The sequence below is a fragment of the Tachypleus tridentatus genome, unplaced genomic scaffold (assembly GCF_004210375.1).
Source record: "Tachypleus tridentatus isolate NWPU-2018 unplaced genomic scaffold, ASM421037v1 Hic_cluster_1, whole genome shotgun sequence".
Lineage (NCBI taxonomy): Eukaryota > Metazoa > Arthropoda > Merostomata > Xiphosura > Limulidae > Tachypleus > Tachypleus tridentatus.
In genome coordinates, this window is record NW_027467777.1 from 10254842 (window position 1) to 10280291 (window position 25450).

General features: G+C 35.0%; 1 protein-coding gene across 1 annotated transcript; it reads right to left on the reverse strand.

Annotated features, from left to right (window-relative positions):
• Positions 1-1659: 1659 nt before the first annotated feature.
• LOC143242022 (protein kinase C, brain isozyme-like) lies at positions 1660-25168 on the reverse strand (the record flags this gene model as incomplete). The annotated part of the gene is made up of 6 exons (XM_076485364.1): positions 1660-1820; positions 5598-5726; positions 9000-9111; positions 23332-23414; positions 24678-24709; positions 24948-25168. Coding segments are annotated over 6 exons (738 nt in total), but the record flags the coding sequence as incomplete, so codon positions are not given.
• Between the last annotated feature and the right edge of the window lie 282 nt (positions 25169-25450).

Consider the following 25450-nt stretch of genomic DNA (forward strand, 5'->3'; position numbering starts at 1 on the left):
AATCCAATAGTTATCGACTAAACACAATACACTGCTTGTTACCATTGGATATTTGGTTTGTTAATTGAACCAGTGGTATTTACAGACTCTAAGATGATCAGATCTTATCTTCCCAATTAACATCGTGATACTATGTGATCTTTTACTGACCAATTACGGATGTTCTCTTGTGGTTTTGACCTAGAACTGAACTTCATGGTCACAACACACCAGCTTTTCATTTTAAGATGGCTATTTGAAACTCTACCCACCTTTCTTTTCTTAAACAAATCAAATGGGGGGAGGGATGTAAAATATTACTGCTGGTTAAAGTCAGAGATTATTACTAGAGCTGGGTGAATTAAATCTTTAATTGCATGTCAGCCTAAATGGAAAGAGTTCTCTAAATATTTTGTATTTAGTAAATGTAGTCCTTTCTAAGGAACTTTATCGTGAATTGTAGATTCTACTGTACTATTATATCACATCTGTTGATGATAAGGTTCAGCTGTATTATTGCTGTTCTATGACGATAAATCTGTCGTTACTAACAGAACATGTTAATGATGAAAATAATAACAGGAAGTAAAGAAGAGTGTTTGCAAAGAAAATATAATATCATCCATGGCACAGTTTGTGTTATTCAAAGCTGTTTACGTTAACAACTCAAACTAATGGAGTAAAAATACACAATTTATTTGCTTGTTGGTAAGCGTAAAGCTACTCAATTGGCTGCCAGGTTGCACCCTCCATGGGCTTATTGATGAACTAGTGAGGACCACCTTATCGATTTCCTTCTTTTTAATTTTTTGTTCTGTACAAGATAGATCAGTGAAACGATTATGCCCTGCCTATTTTTGTTTATTTTATATAGAACCAGACAGATGGATGTAGTGGTTACACACTATCAATTTTCTTTGGTTTTGTACAATATTAGTGGTTAATTGTAGTGAGTATATACTACTGATTTTCTCTGTTTTCTATAGCAAAACCCGATGAACCTAACGACTCCACATAACATTATCCGATAAAATAATATCCAAGAAATCAGTGTTATCAAGTCTAAACAATGTCAAACATAATGTCACCCAAAGCTTCATTTGAAAAGCAAGAAATTTAACTTTATACGTGGCTGAAACTTACATTGTGATAGTTTCCATACGTGACTGACACTTACATTGTGATAGTTTCCATACGTGACTGAAACTTACATTGTGATGGTTTCCATACGTGACTGAAACTTATATTGTGATAGTTTCCATACGTGACTGATACTTACATTGTGATAGTTTCCATACGTGACTGAAACTTACATTGTGATAGTTTCCATCCGTGACTGAAAACATTGTGATAGTTTCCATACGTGACTGATACTTACATTGTGATAGTTTCCATACGTGACTGACACTTACATTGTGATAGTTTCCATACGTGACTGAAACTTACATTGTGATAGTTTCCATACGTGACTGAAACTTACATTGTGATAGTTTCCATACGTGGCTGAAACTTACATTGTGATAGTTTCCATACGTGACTGACACTTACATTGTGATAGTTTCCATCCGTGACTGAAACTTACATTGTGATAGTTTCCATACGTGACTGATACTTACATTGTGATAGTTTCCATACGTGACTGACACTTACATTGTGATAGTTTCCATACGTGACTGATACTTACATTGTGATAGTTTCCATCCATTGGGGATTCAGGCAGGATTTGATTGTTTTACTCTTCTTTTTGGTCGAATCTCTGCTCTCTGGAATGAGTTTCACCTTTACGTAGGGATCTGATAATCCGTTCGGATCCATCGGAATCAAGTTTTGAGCTTGTTGAACTAAAGGACATGAATCAGGAGGTCCGAATATTGAACGAGATTACTTTGTCAAAATAATCTATTCTCGTACGTAAGTAGAAAAATTCAGCGAATGTATAGATAACGACACAGCATACATAAGTTGTTTGTTTTTGTTGAATGTCGCCCAAAGATACTCGCGGGCTATCTGCATTAATTAGCAGTGATAGATGTTTGCTTAGAATTAAGCAAAAAGCTATACAATCTGTGGGTATTGAAACCCAGTTTCTAGAGATATAAGTCCGCTGTGCGACTAGGAAGCAGCTTTTGTTTGTTTGTTTTGTTTGTTTTTGGAATTTCGCACAAAGCTACTCGAGGGCTATCTGTGCTAGCCGTCCCTAATTTAGCAGTGTAAGACTAGAGGGAAGGCAGCTAGTCATCACCACCCACCGCCAACTCTTGGGCTACTCTTTTACCAACGAATAGTGGGATTGACCGGCACATTATAACGTCCCCACGGCTGGGAGGGCGAGCATGTTTGGCGCGAACCCGCGACCCTCGGATTACGAGTCGCACGCCTTACGCGATTGGCCATGCCAGGCCACATTCAGACCTTATGTAAATAAAAATGTGCAAATTTGCCTTTTTTTATTTAGAAAATATATTAATTTCTAAATTTCATTATCCAGGTCACAAAAGCAACGTTTGAAGGGAATAATGGCCATTTTCTGTACTTTTGCAACATAAGCAATTAAGAAATAACACATACTATCTAGGAACAAAATTTGTGTTACGTAGTGTTATCAACGCCACTCTTTACCTCACGCCATAACGCTTTAGGCGAGCATTTTCGGCAAAGGGATTCGAACTCTCGGCGAGCAGAGTGCGAGGCGAGTGCCCTAAACATTAGCCCGTGCCAGGCAATGACCACAGACGCATAATTTAACTATATAAGTCACGCAGTAGAGTAAGTTGTAGATAAAGTCGTAACTGTTTTTCGTTCTGGATATCACAACTTGATTAAACAGTTCGCTATTGATATCCTACGTTTACTTGCAAAAGATCTGCGTTTACCAATAAATCAATTTCCTCGTAACTATTCTTTATGTCTCGTAACATTCTAAAATATTTATCGTTTCATGTTGTTGTCAATCTTCAGTGAACAATCAGACCGAGTTTTTAAAATTCCACATTGTCGTAAAGCTACTAAAATGTTCAACCAATTTGGCCTCAAATACACAGCAAAATTAGAATATCATTTTTGGGTCTTTCATGATGTAACGTAGGTTCAAGAATTATAGATATGAAATAGGGTTTATATTTCATTTTTGAGTCCTTATTATGATACAGTTATGTGCCGTGATATTTTTCCAACCCTCACTGAAAGCATATTAAACTAGATATTATACGCCTTATGAACAAACTTCAGACATATACAACTTTTAATATGATTGATTAAGATGGTATTTGGTTTATCGAACTTGAACACAACTTTATGTAATACATGAGCTAAATGGCTATCAAAGATCTTTGAGATTCAGGTGAAATAATCAGATTTAGAACTGATGACCAGGGGGAAGACAAACCAGTCAGCAAGCACCTCCCTCTCCCCTATTTTAAATTGTAACGCTCTTTGTAACCGAAAGTACATAGTGTCTGTAAATCGTGGATTGAACATAAGATTTTTATGATTTGCAGTCCGACACGCTAACTATTAGACCTAACCTGGTGATTAAGGTTCTCGACTAGTAACGAGTGGATCGGGGATTCGAATCCCATCACAAATATGATCGCATTTTAACAGTGGGTGTTATAATGTGACGATAAATACCGCTGTTAATTGGTAAAAGAGTAGCCCTAAAGCTGCCTTCTCTCCAGCCTATGAGGTGCTAAATTAGGGTCGGCTAGTGCAGACAGTCTTGTAATTTTGCAACTTCAAAACAAACTGTTTTCTAGTTTAGTAAAATAAAATACTAGGTTCTTGGTGTTTTTTTCTAATTAAAAGTTTTACAACAAACGTGAAAATTTGTTATAGCACTGAGTCTAACAACATACCGTTTACATAAATCTAACATTAGTCTAATTCCAGCTTACTGTACCAGTTTGTACATAGAACTTCTTGAATTAAAGACAACGTTATGAGCAGTCTATTCGTCTCTAGCGCTTGTGAAAATTGTATTCGAGCTAATGCGTACATGTGTTGATTTCATTCAAGCTATGATTTCTTGTACTTGGTCGGTTGTTCGTTCTCAAATTTGAATGTCTCCCAATATGCGTCCTTAAACGCTAGATACCAAGTTTCGATACCAGTGGTGGGCAGAGCACGGATAGCCATTGTGTATCTTTATGTAACTACAAACAAAGCATAAGATTTGTATGTTCACTTGTACATATTTCAAGCCATCTGGTGGTTCACCTTGGTGTTACAACTTAATTCACGTGTTACTTTCGACTATTTTAATGTAGATATTTTATCTATGTAATAAGAAATTTTGATATAAACCTTAATGTCGTGTGCGTAACCATTTCGAATTAATATGTTTAGTTGTTTTCTTACTTCTAAGGCATGTTTACCTGTGCTAAGTAACTGTAGTTACCGATTGTTTGGAAACATCACATTTGGTTCACTCTCGAGCTTTGTCTAAGGATACTTACATATGATACTATTAGCTAACTACCTTTCCAGGGAATTCATTTCAACTTAAAACAGCTATGTTTTCCATGCTTGACATACATTTGTGATAGTTATGTTGTACGATGAGCCAAGATTTAAACCTAATTACTTCCAAAAACATCACATATAAAATTTTTAAAATTAAAATATAAATTCTTAGACGTGTTTTTAGAATGAACCTCACATTTCCTCATTAACCTGTCTAAAATGTCAGTTTATGGTTTTGTTGCAGGTTTGCAATAAAGTTTATGCTATTAATCTTGCTAAGAACTTGTCTGCTTGTTCTAGTTCATTAAATTAAAACAAAACAAAACAAAACAACATACATGAAAGTAAATAGGTTGGCAAGTTAAAAAATTAACTCTTGCATAGACTGACCTCATAATGTTGTGTTAAGCGGAACTCATGTATATAGTAATTCTACGTTGAAACTTCCACTCTAAATGTTGTTTTTAACACGTTATGAATATTCTATTAATTTTATCAACAGTCTTGGTAAGTCATCATTATATTCTACCGATATTATTAAATATTATGAGCCTAACTGGGCTCCTTCTTCAGGATTACATAAATAAAAGTTTAATAAATAACCGTGTAACTTATTTCTCTCACTTGTTTAGGACCTCATTTAAATTCACAAATTAGTTCTATCAGTCGGTATATTTTCTGCTCACCAGGTTGGTCGCTTTATCTTGTCTGCGTAACAACACGTGTACTGCGATGGTCACTCCGCGCGCTTAGTGTGGGGGGAGGGAAGCCTGGTCTGATTAAACAGTGCTATCACTTGTCTAGCACGCATCTTAGAGTTCTATGTATTTAGGTATATCGGAGCTTACTTTTTCTAGTTTTTATACGATCTATCTAGTTGAGAGTTCAAATTTAGTACAATCACTCAATACATTTTCTACTTTTAAGTTGTAATCTGTTTCTAGGGCTCATTTTGTAAGACTTCTCTCTTTTTAGTTTTCGTACTAGTATATTACTATCTAATATTGTAATTAAAATAAAAAACAACTAAATTCAGACACGAAGAACAATTAAATCATTATAATGTATATTGTTTCAAGCACCTTTGGTCTGCTTCTGTGCACAGTGTTTGTTAACAGTAGATATTATGAATAAAGTTCTGTCATTCATTTACTCACTTTCGACGGTCAGTAGAGCTGGGTTAGCGGTCACTTTCAACTGAATTCGGCCCCTTCTCTCAGTATAGTCACAGCCACACAAGTTAGGTACACTTTCCCGACATCGCTTGTGGACATTCATGTCACAGGCTATGAAGAGTACACAGATTCCTGTAAAAATCCTACACAAAACACATTTGTTTCTACGAGATTTAAATGAAACAATTCTTGCGATGTAATTTCCATCGATAATTATGATATGTGTATTTATGGTCTATTCGTTTGTTATATATCAACCTCTAACTTCACAACATCTGCTGGTTACTAAAAACAAACCTGCACATACTTGTATTATCACGGTTTCGTTATCGATTTGTTTCACCTGGTTTCACAGGTTTTGTAATATTCTGGTTTTATTGTAAACTTGTTGAGACAGATTGAATGACAGAACTATAATACAGAATGAGAAAGACAAAGTAAAGGAAGGTTTAATCCAGATAGACAGACAGAAGGAGTAAATTGACAAGAATAGAAATCTTAAGTCATGCGGAAATGTTGAACGATTATTGTTATAAAGTGATGACTATTTAGGTAAATTAGGAAATAAGTGGTATTATTAAACGCGATGTTTAACCAGTGATCGTACGTCTTCGGATGATTAGTACATCATGGCTGTTTTAACAGAAAACAAAAACAGTCTTAATACCAACCTTTCTCTATTCACCAACTAGATGTACAAAGTAACCTGAAAAGTGCTGTATAATGAAAAGTATCGTAACTGAAAGTCACTTGACATCACACTTAGGCTTAGTCATCAAGGTCTTACTTTGATGTGGGATACAAGATGTAGAGATTTTAATGGATTTCTACTTAAAGTATACGAAAACGAATTTAATTGGCTGTTCTGATTAAATTCATACTATTTGAACATAATGGTATAACAATATGTACAATATAACGTGACAAACCAACTGTAAACACATAATGATATTACAATATGTACAATCTAACGTGACAAACCGACTGTAAATACGTAAGGATATAACCATATGTACAATCTAACGTGACAAACTGACTGTAAATATTTAATGATATAACAATATGTACAATCTAACGTGAAAAACCGACTGTAAATACGTAATTATAGAACAATATGTACAATATGCGTTTCAATCGCATTCTGTGGGTCGCGGGTGCGAGCCCTCGTCCCACCAAGATGCCCGCCTAACCACATGATCGTGCCGGGACCCATAAGAAAGGAGGAGATAACATTGAAGACAAAGAAAGAGTCATCGCAGAAACAATCTTATGGACTTAGGGAAAAGTTTGTTTTTGGAAGTTAAAGGAACAGAAAAAAGACAACGAAAGAAACGTGTAACTGAGTCTAACCAAGCCTTACTGGTTGGATAGAAATTACATGCAAGTTGTTGTGTGTAGAAAAAAAAGGCTAGGTAACCTAATTTGTGAGCATAAAGGCAAACAAATAAATGTCTTGGGTCATCCTTATATCTAGAAGAGCTGACGACAACGTGGTAACGGTGTCTGGAGCTACAGAGATAAGTTCAGTCTTGTGTTCAAAGAAAATCGACTTTTAGGAATGGTTTGACTGAAGGGAAAAGGTGCGCTAATGTACGAGGGTAATAACAAAGAGAAAGTGCGCGTATTCTCACTTTCACTTCTGCAAACTTAAAATTAATATTCCTATTTTTTATTTTTATTTTTCTTCTAGGGCTGTTTATTGCTATCGATTCACGAGACCATTTTATCCTTAGCTAACTACGTTTTAAAAGCGCTTAGTTTTTATTGATAAAGTTTGTATGGATTTCGTAAGATGGCCAGTTTGTTACGGTTGAACCGTCTCCCTATTACCATCTTATTTTTCAACAGCCTAAACGTTTCACAACGTACGAATTACGATTATTTCCAAAGGTTGTTAGAACCAGCCTGAAGGTTGAAAGTGAAAGCTCTAAACACTGTGGTGTGTTATAATTAAACCCTATACTATAATCTCACGCTTTGCATTTAATTCATTGTTCCAGTTGGAATCCATGACACCTTCCTGGTAGCCAAACCAAAGTCAGGTTTACTACCAGATCTACTTATCGTAAATGTTCGTTTAACACACTCGTCGCTGTAAAAATATTATGTAAAACAACCTTGTCAGTGAAGTAAGAACAATTTCAAAATCAATACTTTTGTAGAATCCGTTTAATTAATTCTACACTTGATATAGAGATCTACGATAAAGTGTTTGTTTGTTTTTGAATTTCGTACAAAACTACACGAGGGCTATCTGCGCTAGCCGTCCATAATTTAGCAGTGTAAGACTAAAGGGAAGGCAGCTAGTCATCACCACTCATCGCCAACTCCTGGGCTACTCTTTTACCAACGAATAGTGGAATTGACCGTCTCATTATAACGCACCCACGGCTGAAAGGGCGACCACGTTTGGTGTGATGGGGATTCGAACCCGCGACCTTCAGTTTACGAGTCGAGTGCCTTAACCGCCTGGACATGCCGGGCCTAAGTAAGGTCTGGTTAGGTAACTACTGTCCAGACATTTACTTTTAAAGGTAAAACTGTTAGCTAGTAAAACCTTAGTACATCATAAATTTTACAAAAAAAAAATAAAAAACGTTTCCTGTGAATCTATTAAAATCCTACCGTTACTCAGGAGACATCTTTTACTTTAATAAAGTCAGGCTAGTTGGATAAATCTAGCAGGGTAAGTAGGCGAAGTAAGATTAGGTTAGCCAGTCTGTACAGAAATAAAGATAGGTAAGGTAAGTAATTTTAAAGTTTAGAAAATAAAGTAAATTAAGCTACATATCCCAGAGATATTGATGATGTTCTTAGACGGTCTTACCAGTTTTTGAAACATGTTTTTAAAACTGTTTATACACTTAGTGGATCCATAGCTTAAAAGTTGGTTGCAATGTCACTTCTAATATACGGATCTGACAAGAAAGTTTAGAAATAAACAAAAATACCACCAATAATGCAGTTGATTCTACTAATTATTGCTTAGGACTTTTATATATTTTACAGTGTGGCGGGGGTGGTGAGGATATGCGATTCGTAATCTGCGGGTGATAGAATCGAAACCTTTCATTGAACATGCCAACCCTTTCAATTTCAGGGACGTTATATGCAACGGTAAACCCCATTATTTGTTAGTAAAAAGCTGCCCAAGAACTGGCGACAGGTGACGTTGACTAATATTCCGTCTGGTCTATCAGTTGAAAATTCGGAAGGCTGGCGCCGAGTAACTGGGAAACATTGATGAAACGAACTGCAGATCGAGTGTAAACATTATTAAATATAAATGTAGCATGTGGACTCTAACGGTGCTGAAGGGTACGAAAATAACTATTAAAATAATCGATACTTTGAAAGTTAGCTGCAATTATATTACGAACTTACCTTTACATTTTAAACCCTGATGGATGATGCCATACAGAAGTGAGCCACAGTGATCACAAAATGTAGGGCTTGTGTAGGTGTGTACCAGAAAGTTGTGCTTTGTCCGAACATCCTGTATAGTGAGAGACAAACAGTTTTACCTTCACACAAACAAAAGCGTACTCTTACATCAGTTGTTTATTTCTGTAATAAAAAAACTGAGGTATATATCGACAAGCTAGGTCCATGATATCTGTGCACTTCGAAAAGACGAGACTTTTAGTTTTATTTCTTACAGTTACTGATCACAACGAAGTAAACAGAGCGCATGAATTCAGAGGTGTTAATGAAATAAACAGTGGACATAATAAATAGCTAAGTAAGGCGCGAACCGTCCATAACACGCATGAATTCAAAGACATCAATCAAGTAAACAGTACGTGTTACAAACGTCTTAGAAAGTGCGGTGACCAAAACAGCTGGATATCTAGTACGTTAATAGATTGCGCATTAGGAAGATAAAAGGGAGGTTAACCCCCACAAAAACAAATTAAGGTTTAAGATAGGTATCTAACTGCTATATAAAGGGATTACGTATAAGATATTTTAAGCTGATAAGAGTAAAGTATTAAGTGCGTTTAAGTCTGAAATGTTTTTAAGTCTAGGTTTACTTGTGAGCTCGACATTAAGACAAAGATAATAGTTAATGAATTTCTAAGGAAATGTGAAGGGTTTAATTACAATATTGTTGATAATTTAGAATTTAGTTGGTGTAACATATATATATACAGACACACATACTTCTGTATGCACACAAACGTTACGTGCCACTCGCTGGCCAATTCAGGTGTTGCTATGACAACTGGAAAGGGTTATTACGTTTCTTTTGATGTCGTGACTGAGTCTTATTGAATCGTTTAGACCATCAAACACCAATCCTCGATTTCCCCTGAGATACGAAAGTTGGTATTTTATGATGTTTCCTGCAATTCTAGTTGCATCTGAACTTTAAGCAGCAAGGCTCGGTTTGCTAGTTTCTTGTAATTCTGGTCAGTAACAACGTATGCTTGGCTGTTTTCTATACCTTTTCTTGCTGGCAGTACGTCTTTAACTTGATTAGTTTTTGTTATGCTTTCGAACCATGAAATATTGAAACACCAAATATCGTTACTTTAGTCACGTTTGTAAGTTATCTAAATTGTACTCAATGTTTGCAATTAAAAATACATTTTAGTTAAGGTAATTGTCATTCCAGAACACTGAAAACTATCCAACTGAATAAACGTATGGCTAGCTCTTTTATGAAACGTGTTTATTAAATATTCCCAGAAATCATGTACCTCAGAGTTAATGTATTTATTTTAAAGATTATAACTTGAAGTATAGTGGCGTCTTTAGTATTTTTTTTTTGTTTCGGTGCAGAATGGGGTGCAAAGAGTTAAAGTAAAATGGGTGTACAAGGATGGGGTGAAGTGTTGTTAAATACAAGTTTGTTTGTTGCTGTTCTTTTCTGTCTTAAAGAAGGGTTTGTTTATTCTTATTAAACAAGGAATTACCTCAAGCTTCGTTTCCATAATATTACAAACTACCACGAAACCCATCTTTAAGCCTCACCTGATTGAAGGTACTAACTTCGGTTCAAGTTATACAGTATGACACCCCAAAAAAACAACAAACAACAAACAACAACAACATACACATAAAGCAACAACAACCAACACTTTAGTTTTAGTAGGAGTCATTATGTAAGGATAATTTATAGATTTTATAGAAACTGAATCCTCATATTTCAAATGGGGAGAAGATATTTCCAACAGGGTTTTAACCCCCAATTCCCACCCTGATGGCTATGCCCACAACTAGAAAAAAATATAAGCGATGTTTGAAATTGACTCTCATCTGGTGGAACCTATCGGTCTGAAGACACTAAATAACTAAAATCGTCTTCAATCAAGAAATGGAAACATGTGCCAGTCTTGTAAAACACAGATAATGAATGTCAGGCATAAAACTTCTCTAGGGATCTGCAAGAACAAAGTGCAAGAGAACAGCTAATTCAGCCAAGTATATCTACAGTACAAATACTGTCAGCTGGTTGGTCCATTAGCTTGAAAGAATGTAGAAAAGTCACGTGGAAACATCACGTTTTATTTTAAACACCAGAAACTCATCGGTAACATTTGTGAAAAAGAAATTACTCCTAAGAGAGTGGGCTCAAGATAGAAAATCACTCCCGCAGTTATGGAAAATACACTTTTAATCTCTACACTGGTTATCCTAAGAGAGTGGGGTAAAGGGCTCAAGATAGAAAATCACTCCCGCAGTTATGGAAAATACACTTTTAATCTCTACACTGGTTATAGATGAATATTTGATGCATCCATTTTACCTAAAAAATAAAGAACGGAAAAAATATGATATATGTTTGTACAAAGTACTCGTATTAAGAACATTTAACGACGTTATTCAAACAGAGGTAATTGACAAGAAGGAGGGATTACAGACGTTACATATAATGCATAAGAGTGGTATATCACGTTTGGCCTGCTCTTACAAAGAAAGGAGTGATCCACGTGTATTAGAGTGTCAGAAATTACAGCAGTGGAAATACCTCTTAAAATTGATAGCACGAAAGTACAAATAGCAGTAATTACGCACATCATTCTTGTATGCATGTGTGCACTTTATTATTGCTGGATAGACAGTTTTGACATCAAAAACAAATAGAAAGTTTTAGTTCTAACGTGTGTGCATGCGCGCGCGTGTGCGTACGTTCTGTTTTTTTATTGTTTTTAACTTGCATGAATGCTTTATCCAGAGCAAAATAAATATATATATATATGCGATTATTCACGTTTAAAATGACGATTAATAAAAACAGTTGAAAACAACAGTTACAAATTAACTGGAGAAAATTTGAATAGACTTAACAACAAAACACGTGCTATCTGAGGATCAAAATCAAAAATAGTTTCTTCGTATATTCTTGATAACCATACTTTAAATCACAATAGTTTATTTGCGGAACAGTAATGTTTAATAAAAATACAGACCAGCAGACAAGAGAAAAATGTTAAACACAAAATACACTTTTACAGGTTCTATATACCATGTGTGCAGACCCACATATTTCCACTTGGTTGGAATTGATCATACTATTTAGATAACAGATAAAAAATACACTTTTAACCTAAACTTTTCCAAGAATTCTACATCATGGCTTCTTCTCCCTTGTGTTAACGTTGTAACACTTTCTTATCGACACAGATATAAGAGATGAAAAGAGAGTAGAAAGAAGGGCGAGAAATGAAATAAGATTGTGTGTGTTTTTCTTATAACAAAGCCACATCAGGCTATCTGCTCAGCCCACCTAGGGGAATCGAACCTCTGATTATAGCGTTATAAATCCGGAGATATACCGCTGTACTAGCGGGGGGCAGAGGACTGTGGAAAAACCTAAGAACCTTTGACGTCGTATTTCAAACGAATAAAACAATAGCAAAATAATGAAACTTTCATCAAGAAAGGAAGGTTAAATGTTGAAATGCTGAGTTAAGGATCGGAAGATCCAAGGTTCGAGCGGCGATAAGCCTCTGAACATGCTCTATGTTTTCACCAGTGAGAGGTATCTCATTTCTGACAGTTATCCTGACATTCGATTAAAAGTAGCCACATAGGTTAAGGACGCTGTTAAATGTTTGTCCTCCATTTGATCAACAGTTTTAAATCCGAAATAACCATGCATGAGCCATGGGGATTTGACATGACCTTTACACTAATGTGTCAAATATGGCAACGTACAGGTAGAAATTACGAAAACTCTCCTCGAATAACAACATTCAGATTTATACATTTAATTTTTCAGCAAAATTCTGAAACGTATCTACTTGTCTGTAGCCATTGGTTTAGATGTGCGCCTTCAACACAATACTGATTCTATTGTACGTATTGTATGCTTACACTGCCACCTATCTTTACCTCAACATTATCTTTTTACAGAAAACCAAAGTAAATGAAGAAAGGAAACAGGTCACGTACCGTGGTTTATCTTTCGTGCTGCTTTTCATTATAGCAAGTGGTTAACTTAAATGAATACACGACAGAATTTCGAGTGTATACAACAATATAAAACACAGATATTTTAGTTGTCTCTCCTGTTTATATAAAACCTTTCTCTAGATTGAAGGGCAAAAAAATCTGTTTCGTTCCGTACGTGATGACATGTATAGATATGAATAGAGAAATGAAAATGACAGGTTTCCATATAAAGGATTATCTACCCGTGGAAGTATTCATAACTTCCATTAATCTTAATAAAGTCATGGTTTTTATCTATGGAAGTATCCATAGACTGCCAGAATTTTTAAAAATCTGCGATTTCTACCTGCAGAAGAATTCAGAAAATTTACGTCACTGTCTGTGAAAATATTAAAACCATCTGATTTTGACGTAGTCCCGTACCTTGTGTATGTAATGTGACTTTTTTTTACTTCTTTGAGGCTACTGTTATTGTTTAACTTAAGGTTAAACTGTCGTTTTTCTAATCTTATTTATCTTTAAACACAGAAAAACGAACTTTAACAACGGACTAACTTATATAGAAATTGTTAAGTTCAACAACTTTATGAACAGAGCAGCAATTCTAGATTAGTAAAAAAGGTTAAGGCTATTGAAATTAGCAAGTTAAAACAGGCTAGACTGTTGATAAGGTTACTGATTATATTAGTTTGATTTCACATATTATAAAGATATTGCTTGTTTATTTGTTTTAACGCAAAGCCACACAATAGGCTGTTCGCAATCAGTGCACTGCAGGAATCGAATCTTGTATTTTTAGTTTATTATTGGTCTGAGGTTGTAGCAAGGACGAAGCCATCATAAAACATTCTTGTTTTTTTACCAAAAAAATCTCAAGAACTGATTTGATGTAAAAACCAAGGGTGAATAGAAGTATTTCCACCTTGCACTAGATATTTCTTGTTTTCGTATTCCTGTTTTTATTAAAGGTAGTTAACAAATGCGCATTTCATGTACTCTTAACTTAAAGTAAATAACTGAGTAAAACAACTTCCATTGTGATGACGTGTAATATTAATACATAATGTTCAAGTAATCGACTTTTTCTAACTTGCGCAGTTACTCACCAGAACGGTTACTTAGGTTTCATTTTTACTTTACGATTCTCAAGATATGAACATTTTACAAAGTAGAAAAGTGTAAATGCAAAAAGTTAAAATGGTGTGTGAGTACTTAAGGGTACTTAGGGTAAGAGTGAAGTATTAAAGATTTAACCTACCATCATTTAAATTTTAGTTTCAGAAGCATCTAATATAATTATATAATAACGTTTTGACAATCGAATTTAAAGGCCCGGCATGGCCAAGCGTGTTAAGGCCGGTCGTGCCAAACATGCTCGCCCTTTCAGCGTTATAATGTGACGGTCAATTCCACTATTCGTTGGTAAAAGAGTAGTCCAAGAGTTGGCGGTGGGTGGTGATGACTAATTGCCGTCCCTCTAGTCTTACACTGCTAAATTAGGGACGGCTAGCACAGATAGCCCTCGAGTAGCTTTGTGCGAAATTTAAAAAAACAAACAAGACAATCGAATTTAGTTTATGTATTACTTGGCAAATAACCTCCTTTATTTAACGAAATGTTTTTACAACAAAATATTTGTTTTAAGATCGAATTTAGTGGCTCGGCATGGCCAGGTGGTTAAGGTTGTAATCTAAGAGTCGCGGGTTCGAATCCCCATCACATCAAACATGCTCGTTCTTTCAGCCGTGGGGGCATTATAAGGTAACGGTCAATCCCACTATTGGTGAAAGAGTAGCCCAAGAGTTGTCAGTGAGTAGCGATGACTAGTTGCTTTTCCTCTAGCCTTACACTGTTAAATTAGGGACGGCTAGCGCAGATAACCCTCGTGTAGCTTTGCTCGAAATTCAAACCAAAACAAAACGACTTTAATTATTAAGGCCGCAAACGTAACTACAGAATAACTTGATTAATTTTAAGCCTAACTGTAAGTACATAATTTAGCTCATAGAAAATGAATTATTTAAGAATAACAACGATTAAAAATTTTATTTGTGGAACTGTGGTATCTTCTGGATTAGGCGTTTTTTGTGGAAATTGCTAGATAGCAATATAAATGCAAATTTAGTGATTATCATAAGTTAGGCTTAATGATGAATAGTAGAAAGCCAGCAGCAAAAACGAACTTTTGACACGCTTATCTAGAGTAACAAACATTTAATTCTTGAACGTTTCGGAATACACATATTCCACCTATACTGAACAGGATAAATTAGGTACAAAAAATAACTTGTTTGATTCTTAATTGTAAATCTATTTCTTTTCGTAAGTACTACAGTTTTCACGAAACAGAACCATAATGGTCTAATTTAGCGATTCTTATGCATGTAGCTTACGCATTTATATGTTGAATTATTACTTCCTAATATTTATCCTTCTAAGTGCTGGTCTGTCGAGTTTCAAACAAAACATCAGGACAGTTTCCACTTAAGTCCATCAGGGTTGATGGAGTTTTTTCTACATGTTACATTTGTACAAACGATGCTGCGTGACAGTCAGCAGCGCACGATCTCTGCTAATGGTGACAGTAAAAATTAATTTACTTCTTTCAGCCATTGTTTCGATCATCCTAATCAAATGATCGTCTTTATTCTCGATGGCACATTAGATGGCTTTTCAGTATTCCTTGTATTTCTGGAAACCGCGAAACGTCCGTGTATAACCCTATTTACCGTACGAGTGTATATAAACAATAAAATGAGCGAAAGATATACAAAATGTGAAGTTAAGTCTAGGTTATGGAATATAGATCACTTTGAAAACTTCATATCAGGCTACTGTTATCCATACAAGTGTTCGAAAAATTCGCATATCCGATCGCTAATGTACAAATTATTAGCACTAGGTGTCGCACTGCTCAAATCTTTTACGCTTTTATTTCGATCAGCAGAGCTGGAGTTCTAAAGTGGTACTAAAGATAATTGTTTGTTTGTTTGTTTGTTTTGGAATTTCGCACAAAGCTACTCGAGGGCTATCTGTGCTAGCCGTCCCTAATTTAGCAGTGTAAGACTAGAGGGAAGGCAGCTAGTCATCACCACCCACCGCCAACTCTTGGGCTACTCTTTTACCAACGAATAGTGGGATTGACCGTCACATTATACACCCCCACGGCTGGGAGGGCGAGCATGTTTAGCGCGACGGGGGACTAAAGATAATACACATGCTTAAAGCTCATCTTCTATTATGTACATTAAAGGTAACAAACATACATTTTTGTCTTAAAGGATTCTTGTCATGAAATATGATTTTCATTAACGATTCCCTCTCTGTGCAAGCCAGGTAATAGAAACCTAACACACCTAACACGTTCTGCAACATATACAAACTATAAAAATGTTCCGAACTACTAACTTATCCCGCAAGATGGACCGAAAAATATAATTTAAAACAGTTTTCTATAATTACAGTATTACATTATTACACATCTTACTCCATCATATATCTAAAAACTCTAACATGGGGAACAAAATACGTTTTATTCCATATTATTTTTCGAGAAAATTAGTTATAGCTTGATTATATAATTAGTTATAGCTTGATTATATAATTAGTTATAGTTTGATTATATAATTAGTTATAGCTTGATTATATAATTAGTTATAGTTTGATTATATAATTAGTTATAGCTTGACTATATAATTAGTTATAGCTTGATTATATAATTAGTTATAGCTTGATTATATAATTAGTTATAGCTTGATTATATAATTAGTTATAGCTTGATTATATAATTAGTTATAGCTTGACTATATAATTAGTTATAGCTTGATTATATAATTAGTTATAGCTTGACTATATAATTAGTTATAACTTTATTATATAATTAGTTATAGTTTGATTATATAAACATAATTTTAAAGCGGTGGTAATAACAAAATTTAAGTATTCTGGATCGGAGGGAAACGAATCATGTCCATCATCTTCACCTTCATTTAATTCCCCATTGGTACAGTGATAAGTCTACGGATTTACAACATTAAAATCATGGGTTTGATTCCCTTTGGTAGACTCAGCAGATAGCCCGATGTGGCTTTGCTATAAGAAAAACGCACATAAACACCCCTTCATTTAATCATAAGTTTTACTGAAATTTCTTTAGAGTTCCTAAAAGGTTAAAGGTAGATTTGACCATCTGATTTTTTTTTTTTTTTATGTAAGAGACTCCTTGAAACCAGTAACAAATTTGTCTCTCACCTTAGAGTTTTAACATGACATGGAAACAGGGCTATTAATTCGGATGCTAGTCCCTTTTTTAAAAAATAGAATACGATGTTTTATGAAGACGCAACTAAATTTCTGCGTAGTTTAATGTAAGGTTGAGGAAAGCAGTTGAAAAATAAATATTGGCGTACAAAAAGCACACTGAAGATAAAATGTGAATATATATCGTGTCAAGAAGTATAATAAATTTACTACATGCAGTAGATAGAAGTGTAACGTATATTATTTTATAAAAAATAATAGAAGGATTCTCCTATAATGTTCAATAATTTGACAAAGAATTGCAACAATCAATGTGATCTTTAAATTACAATGGGGCTCAACAGGCTTACGTCAGGATAATTTGATTGTAGTTTTTAGTACAGATTAGTTGGTTCCCCATAGTTTACAAAATATTATGTACGTCATACGGTGACATTATGATATTATTTGTGAGATTTAAAACCAACCGGAATGTCTAGTTGTTGTTTTTAGAATTTATGTTCGTGTGTTACGTTTGAAGCTTATACTTCTGGTTGTAGTTGGAAGTATTAGTGAAATGTTTATAATTAACCGTGTTATATTTTAATAAATATATACTTGTTTGTAAGAGTTATATGCAAAACTATTTTCTCTTTTTAGAAATTCCTCATTGTTTTGACGGGATACAGTTTTGGTGAGAAACAATACTGGGGCATGGACTGCAAAAAAAAAAAAAATAGAACGTTGACTGACAACAATGCTCAAACATGGACAGGAAAAGACGGAAACAGTACCGTGACGTTGACTGACAACAATGCTCAAACATGGACAGGAAAAGACGGAAACAGTACCCTAACGTTGACTGACAACAATGCCCAAACATGGACAGAAAAAGACGGAAACAGTACCGTACTGAAAGTTGACCGGATAAATAATATTAAACTTTTATCTCGCTCTTAGAATTACAAATTTGTTTGAAATTCAACATGTCATTGAAACCATGAAAAAAAGGGAATATTTTGAAGTTTTCACGATAGAATAATTTTATGAGTAGGTGGTTGAAATAATAAAATGTATATCGATAGCATTTCGTTTAAGTAAATAACGAAGTGAAAATACTTTGACAAGTAGGTTTACAGTGTTGTAATTTAGTGGTTAGATATCTAAGGTAAATCACCTTTCACGCTTGTTAAAACATTTAGTTGTCCTACAAAGCATTCAGCATAGGCCAATCGTTTAAGAGGTTTCAACACAATTAAAATATGTAAATATGAAAACTGGATTCCTACACAAAATGTGACTTTATTATATATATACACACACACACACACGAATTACTACTGTAAATTTAGTATATTGAATACTTTTATTTATATCTTTATTTTAACAACTGATTCAAAGCTAAGCCTTTAATCATTAATTATTTCGATACTGCATATTTCTACATGTTACATAATTACACACAAACAGGAGCGTAGATTTTTTTACACCTGATGGGGGGATGATTTTTGCAACCACTTATGTGGACTGTTCAATTTGCAAATTGGTATTCTCTGATTACGTGAACCTGAAAGCTGTAAACATGCAGTCACAGAGTAATCTTGTTGCCACACTGCTTCAAGGTTTCCATGTAGGTTTGTATAAGAGAGGTGTTGTGAACAGTTTTCAAAATGTTAATAAAATAAAGACAAATGCGTCACAAATTAACTGCCACATGAATTTATTCCTGCACACTGCACAGTATAAAATATGGCCATTATACTTGACAAGGTTACTAATAACTTTCATTGTATGAATTACGTTTTCAAATACTAATAAAATTAATAATTACCCTTGATAAGTTTATATCTACTGAAAAACTGTTCATGTTGTTTGATAAAATTAATTAAAATGTCGTTGCGAACTCTTGAAAATTACACATCAATACAATGTAGCACATAACTATTCATACTTTTCATTGAAGTAAGGTTCATTTAGTCCTCTAGTCTACATGTTCCCAAACATAGACCTCCTTTGTGATGATCTGTTTATGAACTCTTTCATAAGCTCTTCTATATTTATCTTGTCGACCTCAACTTTATAAGTGTGACAAACTGCCACATGGTTGAGGCGGCACTGAGACAAAGTTGACCTTAATCACGTCTTCAACTGTCTTAATTCAGAAAAACTGCGTTCACATTCGCAGTTGGATACTGGACATACTACTGGATCCTGTAGTAATCTATAGCTGTTGCCGAATGGTGTGCTGAGCCATCACCTGTGATCCTTCTGGGGGGTCTGCGAATACGTGGTAGTTCAATAGGCACCAGATATAGGGAAGTTACCTTTTCTCAGATTCATCAAATATCTTGTTGTAATTTTCCTCTGTTCGCAATACCTGCAATTGCTTAACTGTCATTGCAGATGCTTCAATCATGCCAGATACTGTCGCTGATTTTGCTTGGAATGCACGGTTTAGTTCCTCTAATGCAGCTAATGGATGCTGAGCCATCAACAATCCTAAAACTGTCTTTCCTTTGTCAAATCTGTTCAGCAGACCTCGTGCTTTCATTGCTACATCTGATTTTTCATTTGCTAATTCAGACAAAGAATCAACAATGTCACTGTAGTGATCATTAGCACATGTAATTGCAGATAAGTGGCACAACCAGTGTGTTGGACACAGTGAGCGGATGTATTTAACTGGACCAATGTGGCTGTCGGACGATACAATATTTTCAAAGATTGTCTTGTATTTGCCTGATCTCTGAAGCAAGACACCAAGTTCATGTATTCACTGGATAGAATCTCGAACATATTCACAAGCTTCAACTGCATGTTGCATTATTAAATTAGCCTTGTGTGCTCCGCAGTGAAAAAAACAAAGCTGACGGTTGCTTCTCTTTTATTTTTGTCTGGCATCCACTGTACGCACCACTCATGTTAGTGGCTCCATCATAAGTTTGTGCTCTTAATCTTGACAGTGGTAAATTGAGTCTAGTCAGTACATCAAGTATAGTCGAGGATATTGTTTCACCAGTTGTACTGGAAACACTGTACAAACCAAGAAATGTCTCATGGACGTCAAGGTTGTCATCTTCGTAACGTACACATATTGCTTCCTGTTCGGCACTTGTAACATCTTGAGTGCCATCAACCATTAATGCAAAGATTTTACTTTGCTGCACTTCGTGTGCTATGTTCCTCAGTATTGATGACTGAACATCTCCATTATTTCATTCTGAGCCTGGGGTGATGTGAATGTGGTTTTCTTTGACAAGTAGGCCGTCAACTCAGGATCTTCCTCTTCCAGGAGCTTCATTAACTGCAGGAAGTTTCCCTCCGTATCAGTATGTCCACGTAATGCTAAACCTTGACGCAGTAAGAAACGTAAACTTCTGGATATTTTGGCTAGACTTCTTTTGCATTCTTCCAACTGCTTCTTTTTTCCATCATGTAGCTGAACAGTCACTGGAGTTACATCAAGTAAACCTTCTGGAGATATAGCGAATCTGTGCTGAGAGGAGGATTGGTGTTCGTTGAATTTCTGTTTTGCCTTTTTTCCAGTTGCAAAAACCGGTGGATATGAAGGTATATTCCACTGGCCTCCCTAATTTCCCTGTAAAAAGGCCTCAATTTTCCGCCTTGGCACAATGAAAGCACATGACTTTTTTGAGTCTGATTGTCGAAGTGCAGCCATGAGAACTCATCAGACCACTTGCCCTGGAAGTTGATATTTTGAGATTTTGCTTTCTGTTGTGGTATTAGTTGTTCGTCTGGATGATATGCCTTTCCACACTGTATATGTGGAGTGTCAGATTTTTCATTACTGCACAAACTTGTTTCACAACTATCTGGTGGTTCATGATGTGCAATAGTTGCACAAGCATTTTCAGATTCGTCCTCTGATGAACGTGGTATTTCCTCTGTATGGCAAGTTTCTATTCCTTTGCTTGAAGTTGTTGGATTATCTGCATCTGCATTGTCACTTGTAGTACTAGTAACTGGCTTGCAGAACTGTCTAATATCGGAAAATTTCAGACGCTTGCTTGTCATAATTGGAATCTGTTTTCCAGATGAGTCAACAAGCTAAAATACAGTTTTTATTGAAAAACTCTAACGTACAACGAACAAAGATAGAACAGAATGGAAGTAGGACTGAACTGTACAATGTATTTAAGTCGAATGCGCGAACCTCACAATGACTACCGAGCCGACTGACCGCCTGGGCATCGCTGGGTCAATAATGTGTGCTAGTTACAACACAAGTAATTGCAAGTTTCTCGAAAAATACTTAAACAATCACAAATATATTATATTCCTGTTAAAGCTCATCAAAAGGCAAACACGTTGTGATATAATGACTATAACCCCCACCTAAAATGAAGGGGGATGTATACCCCCATCCCCCCAGGATCTACGTCCCTGCACACAAACGAACACTTTTACATACATTTCCTTGGAAGTGTTTGTTTGTTTTATTTTTGAATTTCGCGCAAAGCTACTTGAGGGCTATTTGCACTAGCCGTCTCTAATTTAGCAGTGTAAGACTAGAGGGAAGGCAGCTAGTCATCACCACCCACCGCCAACTCTTGGGCTACTCTTTTACCAACGAATAGTGAGCTTGACCGTACATTATAACACCTCCACAGCTGAAATGGCGAGCATGTTTGGTGTGACGGGAATTCGAAACCACAACCCTCGAATTACGAGTCGAGTGCTTTAATCACCTGGCCATGTTGGACCTGCGGAGGGAGTGTTTTCATTCTAACCATCCTTGTATGACTCAAATGAGTCGATTTCTGTTCATATTAGGCAAGAATTAAAAAAAAATCGATACGCATTTGCAGTTTTGTAAATATTTTTTAATTTTCAAATACGAATTCGTTTGGACGGAATATTTTCAGTATTAATGACAATATTTTTTCTCCCATTTTGAGTTTGAGGGAGTAGCATTAAAATAAAGCTGTGTAGGTGTCTTGAAAAAATGTTTCTCTGTTAAAATGTATTTCACGTGTAGGTGTCTTGAAAAATTGTTTATCTGATAAAATGTATTTCACGTGTAGGTGTCTTGAAAAATTGTTTTTCTGATAAAATGTATTTCATGTAGGTGTCTTGAAAAATTGTTTCTCTGATAAAATGTATTTCACGTGTAGGTGTCTTGAAAAATTGTTTATCTGATAAAATGTATTTCACGTGTAGGTGTCTTGAAAAATTGTTTTTCTGATGAAATGTATTTCACGTGTAGGTGTCTTGAAAAATTGTTTTCTGATAAAATGTATTTCACGTGTAGGTGTCTTGAAAAATTGTTTTTCTGATAAAATGTATTTCACGTGTAGGTGTCTTGAAAAATTGATTCTCTGATAAAATGTATTTCAAAAATTTCAAAATATCACATTCCTTTATGTTCTACACATCTTTTGCTTTTATGGACTTGATATTGATCGAGCCATCATGGTGGACTGCAGAGGTTGAGTTAAGGCATATTTCTTGGTGCTCTTTTAAGACGGGCAGATAATGCTGTTATTTTAAGTTTGATTTTCTGTTTTTCCTTATTGGAAAGTCGAAGAACGCAATAATTCAGTTAAAACAAGTTTCATCTGTGTTTAGGGTTACGGAGAACGGTGGTCCATGGTACTTCTACACACAAAACAAACTGCTTTATGGGAAATAGTGGTACTTGGTTTCCCTTTTTTTAATCATAAATAGTTTGCTCTTTGGTTTTAGCAGTAAAACAACAGGAATCGACGACTTATGATTTTTCAGGAATATCAGATGGCTGGTATAGAAATTCCCGAGATCACGTGACACCTTAACGCATGTTGAATAAACCCGCTGATGTAAGCCCGATATTCGTATCTTTGTTAAGAAAATCACTACTATTTAGATCTATCATAGGGGAAGTCAGTTAATTAGAAATGCTCATGTTAGTTACTACGAATTTTTTATACATTAATGTTTCGTCAAAGAAATTTTATTATTTGGGCCAATACACCGTTTATGGATGTCATAATCATCATTAACTTTTCCACCGGTAGAGAGCGAGATAAGATTAATGTTTTAATGAAGTGACCACAACAAAAGTTAGTCTACTTACGTCGGTGTCCACTCCCTTATCTGCTCCTGGGCATTTAAAAGTCACGAATGCATGGCATCTTTTGTGAACCACAAAACTACAGACTGGAAATAAAAAATGATCAAAGTGAACTCACAGAAAATATATAGAATTTTTCTGAATTAATAACGTTGTAGTTAAGACATACTTAGTTACAATAAAAAAATTTCTTTAAAGTTTGAATAAGGTAAGTAATAAAATCGTTTATTTTAAACTTGTAAGCTCAACATAAATAAGAGTTTATAGGAGAACAAATCTAGTGCAGTCTTGTTTATTACAAATACAAGGAATCGAAAGAAAAACAGCTAGTAAGTAATGCATGTAGTTAAAACAGTCTTCGTGGGCGATAAAATTGTACGGTCTAATGGATGTCTCCATGAGTGCGTAACATACATGTAGTGCGTTGTCGTATTGAAGCGAGAAACTAAAACCAGAATACGTGCATTTTAAATGTGGCATTACTTTAAAAAGATCTTTAATTATACTTGTTGATCGCTTCTACGTCTAAAGACAATGTAAAACAAAAACCTCTCTATTTGTTCTGCATATCTTATGAATATTTTCTCTCATGAAAAAACAAAACAAAGGAATTGTTACGCATTAATCTTAAATCTATATCACGACAAAATAAGTACCACAAAGGATCATAACACACACCCACACACAAAATGAAATGAAATGAAGTAGATTTCAAAAGATCAGGAAAGTTTGGAATAACTGACTGTTGAAGAAAAGAACAGTGAGCTATTTGTGGAGCATGTGATTTGAGGTCTTTAAAATCTAGTACTCTTAACTTTATAGGCAACATGTTACATGTTGTTTTGAATATTTTAAATGCAAGCTGAACAAAGAAATCAACAACGAGATTAAGTTACAAGAAAATTACAATAACCTAAAGAAGTGCAGTCAATGATTTAGAGACTTCTGTGTAAAAAAAAACAACAAGTTTTCTCTTATGATGCAGGTATATCAATTTTATTTTAAATAAGCTCGTGATAGGCAAAAACAATCGATTCTACATTTAATGAAATTTGCTAGTTGAAATGTAACCTTAATGTTAGGCCTTCGTTTGTATTAGTATAATCCATTCATATTATGTATATGTACAGCTAATATTCATTATTCACCTCGTCAATCTACCCAACCCTCTAGTGGTAGCTAAAATCTTCGTGGAACTGACATTTATTGACGTACGTAACTATTAACTCGGTAAATACGTTAAGATAAAACTTAGTGGTTTGGTTATCGAATACTTATTTTCGAAGAAGTAAATTCCAATTCACGTTTATTTTGACAACGCATTCTCCTTCAGAAATTACAGAACGTACTTTGACATTGGTAGCCTTGCTTCCCGAAACCCCTGAAATAGAACAAAAAAAATAGTTTCAATAATAAAAAAGTTGCGTAAACTCACTGTCAATAAAATAAAAAAATACTTGTGGAATTCTCTAAGCACCGAGTAATGATAAAACAGTGTCAAGTATATATAAATTTTGGTTTACATGAATAAAATTAGGATATCAACACAAACACTACGATACAGGCTTAACACTATATAAGGTGGGCGTGATTAGAATTCTCGGTTTTTGAGTATTTGCCTGAAACTTGCTCCACACTTTGGGGCCGGCGGCGCGACAGAAGAGTAGCAGTCAAGTCCGATTATTCGACTGAATAAGAGTAGCTCAAGAATTGGCAGTAGGTGCTTTTGATTGGTTTCCTCCAGCCAGTTCAGTTGTCCATTAGTATAGTTTGGCGGCAAATTAAAAAAAAAAAAGTTTAGTACAGACAAAATAATGCAAGAACCAACAAAACACTGTTTAAAGTTTATTTAACCGTGCATGCTAGGCACTGACGAGTTAGCGTTTTCTAAAACCTCTATCTTACAATACTGTTTACTAACTGTAAAACAAACCGTATCTGAGATATTTTGAGCCAGCTGAGTACTTTGTATATTTAACTTGTCATCTGATGTATGAACAATTTAACCTTCTACCCCAGAAGGAGAGGAAAGAATAAAACAATCTGGTAAGCAACCAGTTTTTAATATGTGTTTATATTGGTGGACCTCTTTTTATAGGTCTAGACATTTCAGTTTAGCCAA